This window comes from Odontomachus brunneus, unplaced genomic scaffold (assembly GCF_010583005.1).
Source record: "Odontomachus brunneus isolate Ranch 3 - 2012 unplaced genomic scaffold, Obru_v1 Obru_scaffold_027, whole genome shotgun sequence".
Classification (NCBI taxonomy): domain Eukaryota; kingdom Metazoa; phylum Arthropoda; class Insecta; order Hymenoptera; family Formicidae; genus Odontomachus; species Odontomachus brunneus.
The window spans coordinates 819,718-837,042 of record NW_022639477.1 but is presented as its reverse complement, the minus strand read 5'-3'; the positions used below and the strand labels follow the sequence as shown (position 1 = coordinate 837,042).

The window sequence follows — 17,325 nt, the reverse complement described above, 5'->3', positions numbered from 1 at the left end:
CTCTCTCTCTCTCTCTCTCTCTCTCTCTCTCTCTCTCTCTCTCTCTCTCTCTCTCGAGCATGACACGAAAAATAGCGGCAACGCGATATTTATACGATCGATACTTAAATGGCAGAGGGTTGGAAAAATTGCAAACGGTTATTTCGATACCGACTGGTGATCTCAATTGGTCGGACGCGACGCTAAGATATAATCGGCTATTATTAGTAGCGTTTTGCCTGTGGAAATCAATAGAGACCATTAGGGATCAGACCGGTAACCGTCCGTTCAGTAATATCGCGCAACGAAGCGAGGAGCGGCATCCGAATACGGATCGTTTAAAACGGGCGATACGTGGACGCGCGATCACGATGTCAATTTATATTCACCTACTGACATGAATCTGTTTTCTTCGGGAAATCGCTCCCGTTTCCACGTAAATGTCACGAGGTTCGCACGGCGTTTCTCTTTTTTTTTTTTTTTCTCCTTCTCACTGGTACAGCCTCGCGCGCGTGTGACTCTGGAATTTTAATGGACGGTCGGAGAATGAATTTTTCATTATTATGGAAAAAGTTGCCATTTTCTCTGTTGGCTGGCTAGACGGCGGGGGTGCGACTCGGTGGGTACGCGCCGTCAGACCGGGGCTACCGCGCGCCGTAATGGCGCTAAAATAAGAAGCACGCTTCAGGAGCACCGAGCGACCGTTCGTTCCAGTTAATTCCGCCCTATTACGGCGCTACCGCCGGGGTGGGTCGAATTAGGTTAGCAGTGACGGGAACTGCTGGTGTGACGCACCAGTCGCCCCTACCTTTCCGGTTTCAATCTGTTTCCTCGCAAGCCGGCCCAATTAGCGTGCCCATCGTGTGGGTAGAGGACAAGGAAGCCACGAGAGACGCGCGTCGGTCGGTCGATCGATCGATTTCGATCGCTTGGCGAGGCCAATATGCACTCTCAGCGAGAAGAATATGATTTCCCCGACGATCGGAAACGAGTTTTCGCGCGCGCTCTCTCTTATCTCAGGAAGCCGTCGGCACAGAAGAAGCCACCTGCTGTCCCGATCGCGCGTTCCGATCGAGCGGCCGGAAGATATTTTTTATTCGCCCTCGCCGACCAACAAAGAAGCAGCCAACTAATGCCCACATCACAGCTGCGTTCGTGCCCGCGTCTGCAATTGTCTTTCAATCAAGCTTCTTTCCGATGGATATGGTATCCATATGTTACAATGAGATTTAGCCTGCACTCACAGATTCTTGTTCTACCGCAGTTAAGTGCACCAGACAATATTCTAACATTTCTCCTCTCGAATCCAGAAAAATACGTTCGCCTGAAGCAGAATATACTCTTACGCGCGATACGAAGGACGTGCAAGACTCGCGCTGTAGATAAAAGACGAATTTCTTTAACATTGCGAATACTGTGCTTCGACTGGAACGCCAATGGCTAGTGTGACGCGGGCATAAAACGAGACGATCACGAAACCACGTACAGTCGTCGTCGCGCGTGCACCTCGTCCTCTCACGCCTGCTTGTATACTTTTCGTAGCCAACAGTTATTACCACTTCGCCGGGAGATCGTTCTCGCGAACGCGGCGCCATTTATTTCCCCGGCGTGAGTGATAAATAGCGGAGAATGCCGCGGAGAGAGAAGGGCCGTAGGGACGACGAGCGTCGTTAGCCGCGGACACACGCGGCACGACGTGATCGCTAATAGTCGCGACGCCGAGTTACCGCTCTCTGGCCGCAACGTTTCTTACTTCCTCGCGCCGTTGTGGTCGCGAAGATTTTCCCGCACGAGAAGAACTTTCCCTGTCTCAATCTTGCAACGGCAAAAAGGGAGCCGTCGATGATGATGTCGTGGGAGCCGGGTGTGAGTGTGTGGCGATCGTGGTGGTCGCCGGGACGGAGCTGACGAGCACTCGCGGACAGGGCATGACGCCCGCGTAATTAAGCGTCCGATGGCACACAATGACCCCACGCCGGCCAGGAACTACTCACGTACATCGTCGCGCTGAGGGTGAAAGGGTGAGAGAGAAACAGGGAGAGAGAGGAAGCCAGGAATTCAACGACTTCCAGTTTGGCCCGAGATGACGGACATTGCAGTGCACTAACGACGACGACGACGACGACGACGACGACAACAGCGTTGACGTTGACGTCAACGTCTCGCCAGAGAGAAGCATGCCGAGATAACCGGAAGCACTCTGGTCGCGATAAAGAGCCGCGTTCCGCCTCGTCATCGCTCGCAATCCACCAGACTACGTGACTGCACCCACGATGGGGAAAATGAGATTTATGCGATTTACTACGACAAGGGAGCTCGTCGGAGAAAGGCACGGCGGGTCGGAGAAAAAGAGTCGCGGCTGCCAGACATAGTGTACGATAAATCAGGATGCAAACTGCATAATGGCGAATGTGGCACGCCGAAATGCAACCTGTCCGCTCGCTCGAACGAGATATATGCATTCATCACGCGAGCGCGCCGCCGTCTGACGTTGCGCGCCTGTATCTACTTGCGCGGGCACGTGGCTGCCTTACAGCCGGCCGACGACGATCTGTCTTAACGTTCGCGATGACGGTTGTCGGTTTTCCCGAGGCGTGAACCATCGGGAGAACCCGACGCCCTGGTCATCCCGAAAAAATGTGATCTTATTCTTGGCGGAATCCTCTCACATACAGCTAGGAGAAGATTCTTCTAGAACCAAGAGAAAAATATTTCTAGCGTAATATTCTGAAGTTTCGTTTACAATAAGCGCAGTGAGCTTGGCGCTCACAAAAAATTGCACTAAGAAGTAAAAATAATTTATTTCGCTAACGCACCTGTGTGTGTGGGTGTGTGTGTGTATGTTTGTGTTGTGTCTGTACCCTGACTCCCTCACACCGGATGTGTTCCTTTTGAGTAAGAAAAATACTTCCGGTGTAAGGCGGCTAGAGTAGCGCTAAATAACTTCTAAGCTATTTGGATTATACAAATCTTAGAGGTTTTCTATGCAGAATTTTGCGGCTTTCTAGAGTCTGCTACAAAAAGTATCACTTCAAAGAAACAAGACTTAACTTCCATATGACTTTGGCGAATTCGTGATTAAAATTTAAAGTCACCGTCTTTTCCCCTCTTTTCTCCAAAATCCTATAAATTTTGTCTAAAATATTTTTATCTGGCAGTATTGAAAGATTCGGCTGTATAAGGCCAGGCTGGCCTTGTATAATTGCGTCAAGAACAAAATTATACTTATTGGACGATGAAGCAAATGAAAAAGAGAAAAATGAGATCGAAACGGCTTGTTCTGCGAGGAACGAACGCTAATGAGCGGCTATGCACTCGTAGAGGGCAATAATCGCGGATAATCGTCCATAGGTGCTAACAACCGCGGGGGATTTTTATTCGACCATCAGTTCGTTCATGATCGCGGGTTTACCTGGTTATCGAGCCGCGAAGTGCCTTTGCGCGCAACAGGAAGACAAATAGCGGCGATTTATTCTCGTCGCTTTGTGACGTCGCCTCGAGTCCGCGAGATTTGCATAACCAGATGTGATTCCACGGCGACGGGGGCTGTTTGTACGATACGCGGCCCACGAACGTATGTATACACCTACTGTACTTGTTTACGCGTTTATCACGCGAGGACGACGAGGACAAACCGCCATATGTGTATACACATATTGTATGCGATTCGATTTTTTCGCAGATGGGAACGATTCGATAGAAGAAGTCACCGCGGAACGTCGCGATTTTCTCTCGAAGAATCGCTATACACGTTCCAGCCGACACAAGAGGACCGACTACAATCGCGCTACGGTAAGAAAAGTCAGCTGTGGCGGTAAAAATCTGCGTGTGATATTCACTTTTTCCTGGAGCAAAATTGCATTCAAAATGAGTGAAATGTGGTGGTATTTTCACTCGGGGTGACAGAGTGAAAATATTGCCACTCGAGAGCAAAGAAGAGAATGTTTCACTCAAAATTAAATGGATTCTATATGAATACACGATTATCTACGATTGCAGTAAATAAATATCTCTGATGGTGAAACATATCAGGTTCACTCTTCAATTTTAAATGAAAATATTCATTTAACGATTCAGAGAGGAAATTTATTCTACAAAAGTGAAAAATCACTCAAATTCGAATGACTCAACTGTCACTCCACTTTTCGAGTGAATTTTCACTCCGAATTTAGAGAAATTTAGAGATTAACTAAAACCCGTATTAATAGTTATTACTTGAAACGCGTCTCAAATGAGGGGCTCAGAATTGAATTCAGAGTTAGATGAGAATTTTTTAGTTGAATCGCGATTACAGAGGTAACATGTCATAATTCGACTGAGAAACTTGGATTTAACTCTGAGTAAAAATCCGAGTATCTGACAAGTTTCAAGTGACAACTATTAATACGGACTTCAGAGTTGAGTTCAACGATAGATAAGAGTTTTTCAGTTGGATCAGATCTCGAGGTTACATGTATCATACAATTCAACTGAAAAATTTGGATTTAATTCCAAATAAAAATCTGAATATCTTACACGAGTTTCAACTACTAACAAGGGTCTCTTTGACAAGTATGGACTGCCAGTAGCTAACTTCAGACTAGTAGTCAAGATATGTCGCACCACCATCGACCAATTGAGGAGTGCGAGAACTAAAATTTCGTCATTTACGAAGTACTTAAGCCTGATCTAGAATATGCTCTTTGCATTCTGTTTTTTGCCTTCTATCTTTTTCTGACTTAAAGCTTGAGGTTTGAGTCAGAAAGAGATAAAGAGAAAGAAGCAAAAAGCAAAGAGCATATTGTAGATCAGGCTTTATAACTTCAATGTGATATTTGTATCCTTACAATATATATATATATATATATTTACCAAACATTTATTAAAATAATTAATGTAACAAAATTATCAAAAATGGTGGTATATTATTTTGTACAAAGCTGCAACTCATCCAAATACCAGAGCAACAGAATAAATAATTAGTTGACTCGTTTCAACGCGTTTCATAAGATGATTTCCATTACTTTAAGAAATATTAATAAGAAATATTAATATTTATATTTATATTAATATATAATATATAATATATTAATATATATTCATATTTACAAACTTCAATACGCATACATATGAATTTATAAAAGTTATTAGATGTTATAAAAAATCACAAATTTATATTAATAAAGTCAATTTTGCATTTATTTTTTTTAAATAAAATTGTTTCATTACAGTAAAAATACAATATTAAAATTGCGCAATACTTTTATCCGACATGTTGTATTTAACAAAAACAATACTTTTTAAGGGTCAGTGAGTTTTGTTTATATGTGGACATAATTTTTAATTATTATCTTGAATATTTATATCTGTTTTTGTTTTATTTATACTTATATCTGTTAAATTAAACAAAAAGTTTATTATTATATGTTTAATTTTAATACACATTTAATTTTAATATTATACTTATGTTTATTATGTTCCATAATAATATATGTAAATTATATTTATGTTCCAATTTTATGTACGTTCAAATTAAAAGTTTATTTTTCTCATATAACTGCACAAATTATGTAACGTTTCTTTTATTCACTCTAAATTTCTATATATTATTTTTATAATTATACACACATTATTATAATTATTTTATAATTTATCACATCACGAAATAAATCAAGATTTTTATTTACATTGCATATTTACATTGCATATTATGAAACACAAAATACAAAATGTGTTTCATTATAATTGATACATCTTAAAATATATTAAAATTTCCCGGTTTTTGGTCGATGAGGTGAGGCTTATATCTCGAAGTTGTTGGGTACATTTTTCAGTACACCGATAAATGAGAAAAGTGGGGGTACTGGCAGTCCATACTTATATAGTCAAAGATGGGTCTAAATCTCGTTGTAACATGGATATCTGAAAATCCTACCTGTGGACATATATTTAGTCATAAAATCGATGCAAAAGCAACAGTGGCAAAAATTTCGGTTGCGGCAAATTTGTAGTTATTGCAACAAAGACGCTTTCACCAAATCATGATTAGTTATGACGGTGAAATCTATTTTGTACCAAGGCCTATAACGAATCATCCCCCTCCGACGAACAAATAAGTATCTCGCCCATCCCGACCCACTCGTGAGACAATCCGCCGAAATGTTCCAACTCGTGTCTGGTTGTCCCGTTCGGAACACATGCGCCAGGAATGCTCGACCACGTGTCTACGATCAGACGTGATTCCGATAGGATTAGGGAAACGACTGGGAGAGGGGAGTGAGGTGCTACCGAAGGGGGTGAGGAAATGGCAAAAGTATACGACGAAGACGGCGGCGATCGATCGACGACGACCGCTTTCCGCTTCCTCCGCGCTTCCCCTCCCTTTCCAAGCCGTCAGTTTTGCGCGTGAGAGCATGATCCTTCATCAGTTCCAAATTCTCCGTGGATCACGAGAATGATTCTGGATCCCTTTGCCTCCGAGTTATCAGGTCGCCTCTCGGGTCACAAGCACGGATGGCTCCGCAATCGGACTTCTCTTTCTCTCTCTTTTCCTCTCCTTCTATTCCCTTTTTCCCGCCGCTGCTAAGTAAATCGACGTGGTCTCGTTCTTGTTTTTCCCGCCCGGGCTATAGCGGAAAATGTCAGGGAGCCACTTAAACGTCGTCGATTGATTTTCCGGCGTCCGTTAAAGCTGAGGTGGAGAAAGGATCTAGGCTGTCTTCGTGGGCAAATGAGCGAGCCTCAGAGAGAGAGAGAGAGAGAGAGAGAGAGAGACAGAGAGAGAAAGAGAGAGAAAACGAGCGAGACTCGAATCGTTAATGAAAATGCAAATCGCGAAAAAATAAATCGTCCGTGACGAGAGACCCGACTCGAATGAGGCCGATCTATCTCTCTTCGGACGTCGAATAAAACCAAAAGCGAGCGCAACGCTCGCTCGCACGCTATTAATCAGTGCTTGATCGCGGAGATGGTAGCTCCAGTGGTAAATCAGCTGGCGAAATTCGACCAGGAGACAACGACGACGTGTAGCCGGAGCTTCCATTTCGCGCGAGTCGAAATTTCGCCGCCACATACGCCACGTGAGACGCGAGACAAGAGAAATGCCATGTGGCGAAAGTGTCCATTGACAAAGGCGCTGTCAAGTCCGCCGTCAGGAACACGCGCGCGCACTCACGCGCATGACGACTGCCAGCACCAAGGGTTAATAAGACATCGCCGCCCGGACAACGGTCCGGCGTGCCGTTATTGGTGCGCATTAGCGACATGAATTGCTCGATCGTTCGCACGTCGGTCTGACGCAGTCCCAAGTTTGTATAAGATCGGCCGTTCATATAGTGCGCTCGCGTGCAGTTTTATGAATATTTTAAGCCGCGGCTGACCCAGATCGTCCTCACGACACGCGGGAAAAGCAATCCCGACCTCGCGCGCGCATTGGTACTTCGGGGCTCATTTATCTCGGCCACGTTTCGATCCGTCGCCTTTCTCGTCGCCGGCCACGCCGCGTATCGCGTCTTCGTCATCTCGTCCACCTCCGTCATCCCTCATCCGCGCAGCCCTCCTCTATCGCGCTCTTTTTCACCGTCTCCTCATCGCACGAGGCCTTCTTTTGTCCCTTTTGCGCGCTATCTCTCGTGCGGCCGCGCATGTATTTACCCCGTTCCTCGTGCATCCTTTCACCCGTTCTCGCAATCCCGGCGCTTTATCTCGCGGAGTGTCACCGGCGGAGCGCGAGGTTCGTCGATCGGCCTGGTCGGGGACTCGCGGAGGAACGATTTATAGCGTGATTTGTGGATTCCCCCCATTGTTGCCACAATCGAGCTGTAGCGTAAAGCGGAAAGCTGCGCCAAAGGACTTCGTCGAGAGAACATCTTGACGCCCCTCTATCCTTATCCCTCATTCTCTCCTCGCGCAGATAAAAGGCAGCACTTTTGTCCTCGCGCGCTCGCGGATCATAGATCACACGGTCATCAACTTCTAGGCGACGCGCCGAAGCGATGTAATACATCACGGGTCCACGGAGAACGGGCACGCGTGTAATGGATACCGTTGCAAAGGATATAAAGTTGCGCGGATACGTGGTCTCGTAGGTGTGAATGAGGGATCGTTAGGGCGTCGAAAGGCCCTCTTCAGGCGAAGTCGAGTTCGCCGACGACGCCGAGTCAGGCTTCCTTCCTTCGGGCATGGAAAAAGCATGAGAATCAGCTGAATCTCTCGTCAAGGTCGTTGCCTCTATCGCGCGCGCATCCCTGTGCTCGCGTATGTGCACGCAGCATAATGCTCGTCGTAAACCCTACCGACCGCTCTCGCGTCGCCCTCTCTCTCTCTCTCTCTCTCTCTCTCTCTCTCTCACACACAGCCGGGCTTCCTCGAACGTTTCATTGAGCATCGCGATTTGGACGGGCGCCAAGTGACGTCACGAGCGGAAGAGGATCCGGGAATTGCCGATAGTGATGGCGATGTCGTGGTCGGGAACGGCGGCCGAAGGGTGGCGGGAGCGGGTGAAGTCGCGCGCATCGCCGCGGTGATTTCGCCGTTCCGCTGACGCGATTCTCCGAAAGTAATAGCACGATCTTCGATCAAAGAGCGTCGATTCGCAGCTTTTTTCTTTCCCTTTTATTTTAATTTTGATTGAAGGGAAGGTGGAGAGAAAGAGAGAGAAAGGGAGGAAGAACATGCACGGCACCAGTATGCGACGTCATTTTCCAGCGGTCTCTCTACTGGGAGACTTCGCGAGCTCGCACGGAATACCTGAAGAACGGTAACACTAATAGTCGCATATAAAAGCGGAGTTATGTTCTCGGACGTGACCGAGTCGCGTCCAAGGTGAGTCTGCTCCCTAATTTAATTTGTTCGACTCTACCCGAAAGATGCTGCAGATGCACTTCGTGCGGAAAAAGCAAACAAGCCTGTCTGACTCTGCTCGTCCTTCTCCACTGCCACCTACACGTTCTCGACTTATGTTTCCCCGCTCTTCGAAATGTGTATCTTCTCACGGACAGATGTTGTTGTATTTTTTTCGTATTTATGTGCGAAATTATCCGCGCCAGGGAAATGCGATTTCGTCGTTGATACTAAAGTTGATGAAACGATTCGTGATATCGACTCGCGTTAGCTGAGCTTCTCCCCTTCGTAGAAAGAAGCGCTTATTCAATTCATAACGTCGATAATGAGAGGGTGCCGCCGCAAAAAAGAAAGAAAAGAAACGGGAGATTGACTTTAAGTCGTCCGGGGTAGTCGTCCGGGAATTTGAATAACAACCAAGAAGAGGAGAATGAAGAAGAGACGGAGAATCGCTCCCTCGTTTCCGAATCGCGCATGAGTGAATTTTGTCTAACCATTTGAAAGAATGACCGGAGAGAAAGCTTCAAAGAGTTATTCTCGCCGAGGGGAAGGACGATTTTATCGAATAAACGGATAACCCGCGCGCGTCTCTTCGTCGCCCGATAGCCTCGCGATCAAGCATTCGAGTAATTTAATTGGCGAAAATTCACTTTTGTCTGCCTTGCGTGGCGCAAGTGCAGCGGGCCGCGCCACGCAAATGAAGGCAGAAAGAAAGAAAGAAAGAAAGAAAGTAAGTAAGACAAAGGGGACCGATTCCGGCGAGGCAAAATTCCCGGGGAGAAAAAATCTCGAGGTTCGACGACCTCGACAAGTCGTGCGAGTCGGTCCAAAGGGGCTCTCAGTGGGCAGGAGATGGACCTTAATCGCGCTCGTGTCTGTCAACCTTTCACCCGCAAGACGAAGCGGGGACTACCTATCCCGAGAGCATCAATTTGTCGCATGAGTTTCCAAGTGGGATGTAATTTGCGCTGCGCGGCGAATCGACATTCCCAACTTCCGGTAACTTGCATTTCGAGAGCCTAAGAGCATCAGGCCGATGGTGGCGCGGCGATAAGAGAAATTAGGTCCCAAGACCGCTATTAATATCCAACGCTAATTATGAACGCAGTGTGCGTCGCGCATGTACACGTGTACCCAAGAGAGAGAGAGAGAGAGAGAGAGAGAAAGAGTAATGTAAATCGTCGTATCAATTGCGACTGTATGCCGTTTGCTACGTCAGTTACCGCGTAAATTGCGCGAGTGTTAATTCTTCGAGTACAATGTATACCCTGCATCTCACGACGATCGTAAGACTGACGGAACGTCAGTGCAGAACGGTCACCGCGGCGCGTCACTCTCGCACAGATTCGATGTCGCACGTGCGCGACATAATATACCGGGCGAATTGCTCTCGCATTGGAAGCGACGACGATTGATTGCGTCACGTTCTCCATTTGTAGCCCGACTTCCCATCTAGATTCACAGCGCGTTGTACAAAACAGCAAGAAAGAAAGAGTGGAAAAGAAAGAATGAGAGAAGGGTTGCGCAGCGTCATAACAAAGAACCATTAGACGACGGACATTAGTCGAGAGATGATGCGTGGCGCGCGGTTCATACAGTTGTTCCGCGCCGAAAACCGAATACCAGGCGCGTGCATCGGTAGCGTGCCAGACCGTAATTGATTTCCGTCCGTTTGACGCGCAAACACTCGTCGAATTTCATTTCACGTACAGAATCGCCTGACCGCGAAAAAGAGGCGGAAGGATGGCGATGAGGAGGGTGACTAGGAGGCAGAAAAAAAGAACAAGACACAGGGAGAAAAAGGGAGAAAAAGAGACGTTACGTGTAGAGGGTGCTTAAGTATTGTTCACAGACTGTCATCGGCCTACGACGGTGTTTCCCCTTAAAAATGGCCGCGCCTTTACGACGCGGAATAAAATGCAATGCGAAATGAGGGACGGCCTTCGAACGGCTGTATCGAGATATCGCGAACTGAAAGCAGTGATACTTGTTGCTGCCACGATAGAAAATGAGAGAGAAAGAGGGGCGAAGAACGAGACAAAATCGGCGGATTTTTCGATCCGAGCGAGCGGTGTGTCGAATTACATTGTAGTGTACATAGCGAATGTACGAGAGTTTTGGTGTACCGTGTCGGTGACGTCTTGCTGTGTGTTGCTGTTGGTGTCACGCATGTCTGGCGATGTGTGTGATTCACCTTGTTGTTGTACCTCGGTACGACTTAAGTTGCACTGATTTCTCGTTACCTCGTTCATATAGGACACCTCTGACAGCGGGATATAGTAGTAGCCCAGGAAGCGGTCCCACAAGAATCCTTTGCACCATACCTCCACCAAGAGCCCGGCGTTCATGTCATTCGTCTCGCTGTGTAACAAACAAGTTTCATTAATTCTTGCGGGACTACGGCGGAAAAATGTTGTTACATCGCGGGGTTAAACCGGTCCACGCTTTTATAGAGATCTCGGCCGCGTCGTAAAAGTCGAGTCACGGAGTTTCGAAATTTTACGAGAAAGAGAGAAAAAGAAAGAAAGAGAGAAAGGAAGAGAGAGAGAGAGAGAGAGAGAGAGAGAGAGAGAGAGAGAGAGTGAGTGAATATTTATTATTACCTTTTGAGTTATCACTTACAATTGCAGCATGCAAGCAGTAGTGAAGTGTCAAGGCAAAAAGGTATGTAAATAATGATAGTATACAACAGATTAAATACAAAAAATACAAATAAATCCATATAAAACCAAAAATAAATCCATTTAAAACGCGAAAAATTGCGCTGAAAGTGAGAGCAATCTGGTAACAAGTGGAAAGTGAGAGGATCTAGTAACAAGCATTTAACGATTGATATAAATACGCTATATGACAAATGAATACACTATTAGCATAGTCAAAAATACAGAAAGAAAAAGAAACCAAGTTTGTAAATTTTCAAGAACACTGAGTCAGATCATAGTAGGAACTCAATGTAACAATGCTAAATGTATGCTAAATGTATGTAGACGCACAAGATTTAATCTTCATGCAAACGAGCAAACATAAAGAAATGAAGAGAGAGAGAGAGAGAGAGAGAGAGAGAGAGAGAGAGAGAGAGAAAGAGGAAGAGCGAAGAAAACAAAGAACGAGCCAAGATCAAAAATAATGCATCTTTGCATTGCAAACGGTCAAAATTGCGCCAAAAGACGGAGTCAGTCTCTTTATAGTGACCCATTTAACAACATATGTACGCGAAAAAACGACGGACGCGGGGAGATCTCATCTTGAGCGTCCAAGAGTTTGTTATCAGTCGAGAGTAACGGGTGAAATGGCCGTTCCCCCGTGAAAAAGCAGCGTTCGTATTTCTCCGTCGCGTATTCATCGACGGGAAATTTTCACGGCTCTCGGCGTTGCGTTCTCGGAAAATTTGCGGATCAACCGACCGACCGACGCGACGCAGGTGGGAAGGATTTATTCCGCCGCAAATCCCGTTAAATAAAAGTATGATTAATCTCGGATTCCTTTGGATGCGCACAAATTACCGGCCATCCTAGATACTTTAGTATCAGCGTGCACGCGATAGTTCGCGATGCCGACAAAGAGAGAGAGAGAGAGAGAGAGAGAGAGAGAGAGAGTGTGTGTGTGTGTGTGTACATATGTGAATATATGTGTACGTGTAATAATATATGTGTGCTGTAATAATAACCGCGCGAGAGCAATTTCCGAATTGTTTCGCAAACACGCTCAACTACGCTAACGCTCTCGACGAATTCTTTTCACGCGCGCGAATGCGCTTAATGAACATTCGGGCGACAATAGATCGGCGATAACTTACAAGAGGAAGTCTTGCTCCCAGCATGGATTGGCCCCTTTCACGGTGACTGTCGTCGATTTCACGTTTTGCAGCTTCAACGTCACGTAGGAGTTGAACGTTTCCGCTGAAATCGCGTTCGATAAATCCCTGCCGTTGGCCGACAGCAACGATCACACACGTCACCTGCTCTCTCAAAACGCGAGCGAGATATGCCGGGGGATTAAACAGTCGCGACGAAGAGTCGCTTTTAGTGTCTGTATTGACTCAATACGTACGATATTTATCGTCCCTGACGATCGAATCTCACGAGACAGGTGAGAGTCGCTCTTTCGACCGAGGCATTTTACTTCGCCGTAAACGCGCGCGCGATATTAGCGAGAGCGCTGTTACGTTCGCGATTTAAGAGCGCTCCCGATGGCACCCTCGCTGAGTTTCTGTTTTATGTGGCCGAGAACGAGTGCACAAGGGGACGTTAAGTTCCAATAAGTTTCTCCGCCCACAGCCCCGTCGACGTCGACGACGACGCCGTACCATACCGCGTCCCCGGCTGCAAGACTTCGATAAGTTCGCGCAAAAAGCGGGGGCGAGACTTTACGATCCGCGGCGTGTTCGGGCACAGTGCGTAACCCTCGACATTTCGCACCCCCGGAATTATCTCCACAGTGCAACGTGTGTTCGCGAGGGTCGCGCGCGCAAAACTTTGCTGGCACCCGATTTGAAAAAAGAGCAAGAGAGAAAGAGAAAGCCAGGGCTATTAATAAAAAATTAGATGATGGCGTAAACGAAGCTAAATGACACGTGAAAATAACGCGTGGTTTCCCGCGATTCTGAGGGTGCCGTCCAAAATAAAACTGGTCGAATGTGCACTGAGAAATATCCCTCGGTTATCACAACAAAAGCACGTTCGCTGACCGTCAGGAAAACAGATCGAACAGTTACCGTTGCAAATTGTTTTTCATTTTAACAAACATACGTTGTCTGAGATACAAATCACACTCGTTGTCGTCCACTTAGGTTTGGTTAGTTATGTCTCCATTGCAAAAATATTGCTTAGAGCAGTAAATTGAAGGTCACAAATCATTTGTTTTCCCACCACCGAGAAAAATCCCTCTGTTATCAGAATAAAAGCACGTTTGCCGTTTGATATGATCGTCAGGGAAACAGATCGAACAGTTACCGTTGCAAATCGTTTTTCATTTTGATAAACCTACATTGTCCGAGATACAAACTATATTTGTTCTCGTCTGGTTAGGTTAGGCTAGTTTTGTCTCCATTGCAAAAGCGCTGCTTGGAGCAGCAAATTGAAAGTAGCAAATTATTTGTTTTCCCACTACACAGTGAATTTACTACTCATATCAGCAAATCATTTGTTGCGGATACTGGTATTTGGTGAAATCAGCAAAACTTCTTCCCTCGCAGTGTATCGTGACGACTTACTTGAGCACGAAGATATTTGCTCGTTTTTATGCGCGCGAGTCGCGAGGGAGCGTCGTGTGCAAAAAATCCGGGCGGGGGGCTAATTTTAGTCGCGATAAGGGCTTGCTGCATGAATGCACCGTGGTTTCGCGGGAACATTGAGTAAATAAATTCATGAATACGGCGGATGCATTTGCACGCTCACGCGCAAGGCAAGTGTGTGCGTGCGTGTGTGTGTGTGTGTGTGTGTGTGTGTGTGTGTGTGTGTGTGTGTGTGTGTGTGTGTGTGTGTGTGTGTGTGTGTGTGTGTGTGTGTGTGTGTGTGTGTGTGTGTGGTGTGTTCGCGCGCGCGGACGCTATCGTTACGCTTCAATCTGCGACATTGCGTGAAATAATGGTCTTCATAAGTACGCGACTGTACAATGGCGTACGCGTCACATACGGTGGAATATTAAAAGTGCATAATATAAACGTTCAAGCGAGACTGCCAAGGTTACGTTTGTCATCGCGACGAGTATATAATAACTGAATGCAACGGGGGAAGGGGAGACTGATCTCGGTCACACGTGGTATCAATTACGGGACTTCTCGGCTATCACCGTTCGCGATCGTTCGACTTTCGTTTTCGACCTATCGGAAAAATTCGCCCGGGGGAGTCGCAATAATTTTTCCGGAATCGTACGGAACATCGTCCAGGGAAGATTTATCGGCGTGGTGGTTTATAAAGGCAGAGGATCCCCCCGCGAGGATCCTTTACATCGCCGGGCGGAAAAATTATTTCGGTATAAACGGGCGACGTCACGACATTCTGCTTGAGGAGTCACATAATGCGAAAGCTGGAACTGTTCCAATCGGAGTGCAATAAATTGTCCGCGGCGCTTTCGAAGGAAAGCGTGAGCAAAAAACCGCGGTCACACGCTGTCTCGTCTCGCTCACGATTTTGAATCTCGGTCATCACGCGCCCCTTGATATCTCGCTCGTGTGAGAGGGAGCGTGTGATCGTTCGTTGGAACGCACCCCCCTCCTCGCCCTCTTTGCACCCTCGCTTACGATACGAACCGTCCTCGCAGGCGAACCGCGCCTTCTTCACTGTAACAGAAAGCACATGAGAAACGCGCATTGAAGGGTTTGTGAGACATTTTGCACAATCAAACGAAATATAATTTTATCTTTAGCGAAATCATTATATGTTGGCCTCGAGAGGATTCTCCTGAAATATTTTAAGCACAATATTCTTAAGATTTGAGAAATTTCGTATTTTATCTGTATAGAGGAAATAATGTGTAGTAAAAATTACGTTTTAAATTAATATATATTATTTAAATTAAAAAATTAAAATTAATATTTAAAATTAAAATGCTCGGACCATATATATTGATGTTTTTTCTTCTATGCTTATAAATAATTTTTCTTTTATTTTCAGAAAAATCCTCTTGAGATCAATGTAGAAGAGGACTTTGCAAAAAATAAGATTATATATATTTTTTAGGTATAAGACAACAAGACTTCCCGAGTCGAAACTTAATCCCATTTTCGACCTCAATATTCCATTAAATATTTCGATATCCTATTTTGATTCCCTGAAGCATGCATTAACTTATTTTGGTTCTATTTAAACTAATAGCTTTGCCGACAGGTCCTCTTTAGAACCCACAAGTGGCATTTTGTGCGTTTTCTGCCATTTACAGACTCTAAGCAGCATTTCACTTTTCATTGCATTACACATACACTGATTCATCAGAACACGTGGATGTTAGAAAATATAGATCTAAAGCAGATTTAAAATTTCGATTTGGGTTATACGTACATTTTTGTATTCGCGCAACCTGAGCCTAATCTGAGAGATCACAGCACCTGTAAAACGCGCCAAGGCAAACGGCTGTGATCCCGTGGCCTGAGGTTTACTGCTAATTAGTTCCTTCGCGCTGTTTACCGCACACCGGCGGCGATCATTACGTGAACATCGCACCTACCGGCGTTTTAGTACGAATTATCGAACTAGTATAATCGGCGCGACCCGATGTACGCGATTGCGCTTAATAAGATTCAAATACAGGTGTGCAAGTCAAGCGACACACAAAATCACTGACGCGCACTCGCGCACCGATAATTAACGCGATGACACGTGCAACGCGCGAGCTTGTACAAATTAAATTTGCGTCCAAGAGAATTTATGCGCGCTAGCTCTCACGCATGTGCTCCTTCGTGGTCGTGAGCGTTGCATTTAGTCACCTTCGATTCTTTTACAAAAGGTCGCATTCCGTAAATATTGTAGCCTGACACCCCGCCTGATACCGACAAATAAAACGATTCGTGTGCTCACACGACACGATACGCGGAGTTTGACAGTGTCTTTTCTTTTTTCTTTTTTTAATAGTCGACTCCACAGAAAGGTCACAGAAGAACCCCTCGTCTTTATAAACACGCGTGTACATAAGCGCGTGTAAGCGGGGCGCGGCGCATTCGCAGCGTGTCGGCGCGGCGATTTAAAGCATTGACCTGTGCTAATAAATGCCAGGAGCCTGCACGAATGAATGACCGCCCTTAGGATTAATCCGGCCACCGTAAGAAGAGAAAGAGAGAAAGAGAGAGAGAGAGAGAGAGAGAGAGAGAGAGAGCCGCAAACACTACGGGTTGCTGTGTGTAACGAGACGATTGGGGGGTTGCAACCGACGAGGAGAACAGTAGCTGCCGGAGCGGGTCAACCATGTATCCGTAGGACTTTCATGGAGGACTTTTTCTCTGGTCGAGGTATTTTCCGCGGCCGACAGACACACCTTTCTATTTTGCGCGCGTTCGCATCGCACGATTAATTAAGGGAGTCTGCGGCCAAAGTATTATCATCGCCGTTATAAAATTGTCCGCCACAGGAATGAATTAGCGTCGGTGTCGCGCAAACAGCGCGGCACAGGGAAACGCCATGGGCGACGTAGGACACGACAGGTGAGTCAAGTAATACATCCGCTCGTTGCGAAAGAAGAAAAGGTCGAGTGCGGTCGTCTACAGGTGCAGGAGTACGCGTCTACTATGATGAATTCACTCTCTCTTTCTCTCTCTTTCTATCTTCCTCTAAATTTGCTCCTTGACGAATTAATTGCTCGCACTCATTTAAAAATAATTGGACTCGTGCGGCGCGCGCTGTTTGCGTCCACGCCTTGGCAGCCGGCCAGTCGCGATTGAAATCCGATATACGGCGGCAAAAGACCGCGGGAAAACGCCGATATTAAATCGGCTTTAAGAACGTACGAAATGCCGACAACGTTGGAGAAGAAAGAGAGAAAGAAGAGAAAAAGGAGGAGAGAGAGAGAGAGAGAGAGAGAGAGAGAGAGAGAGAG

General features: G+C 46.1%; 1 protein-coding gene across 2 annotated transcripts in view; it reads right to left on the bottom strand.

Annotated features, from left to right (window-relative positions):
• LOC116842856 overlaps positions 1-17,325 on the bottom strand; it is an 85,517-nt gene that overhangs the window by 52,046 nt on the left and 16,146 nt on the right. For both annotated transcript variants that reach the window (XM_032812619.1, XM_032812620.1), the window contains exons 3-5: positions 15,008-15,079; positions 12,596-12,698; positions 10,926-11,160 (exon numbers count right to left, since the gene is read on the bottom strand). In XM_032812619.1, the coding sequence (XP_032668510.1) occupies positions 10,926-11,160; positions 12,596-12,698; positions 15,008-15,079 (410 nt within the window). The remainder of the gene's footprint in view (positions 1-10,925; positions 11,161-12,595; positions 12,699-15,007; positions 15,080-17,325) is intronic.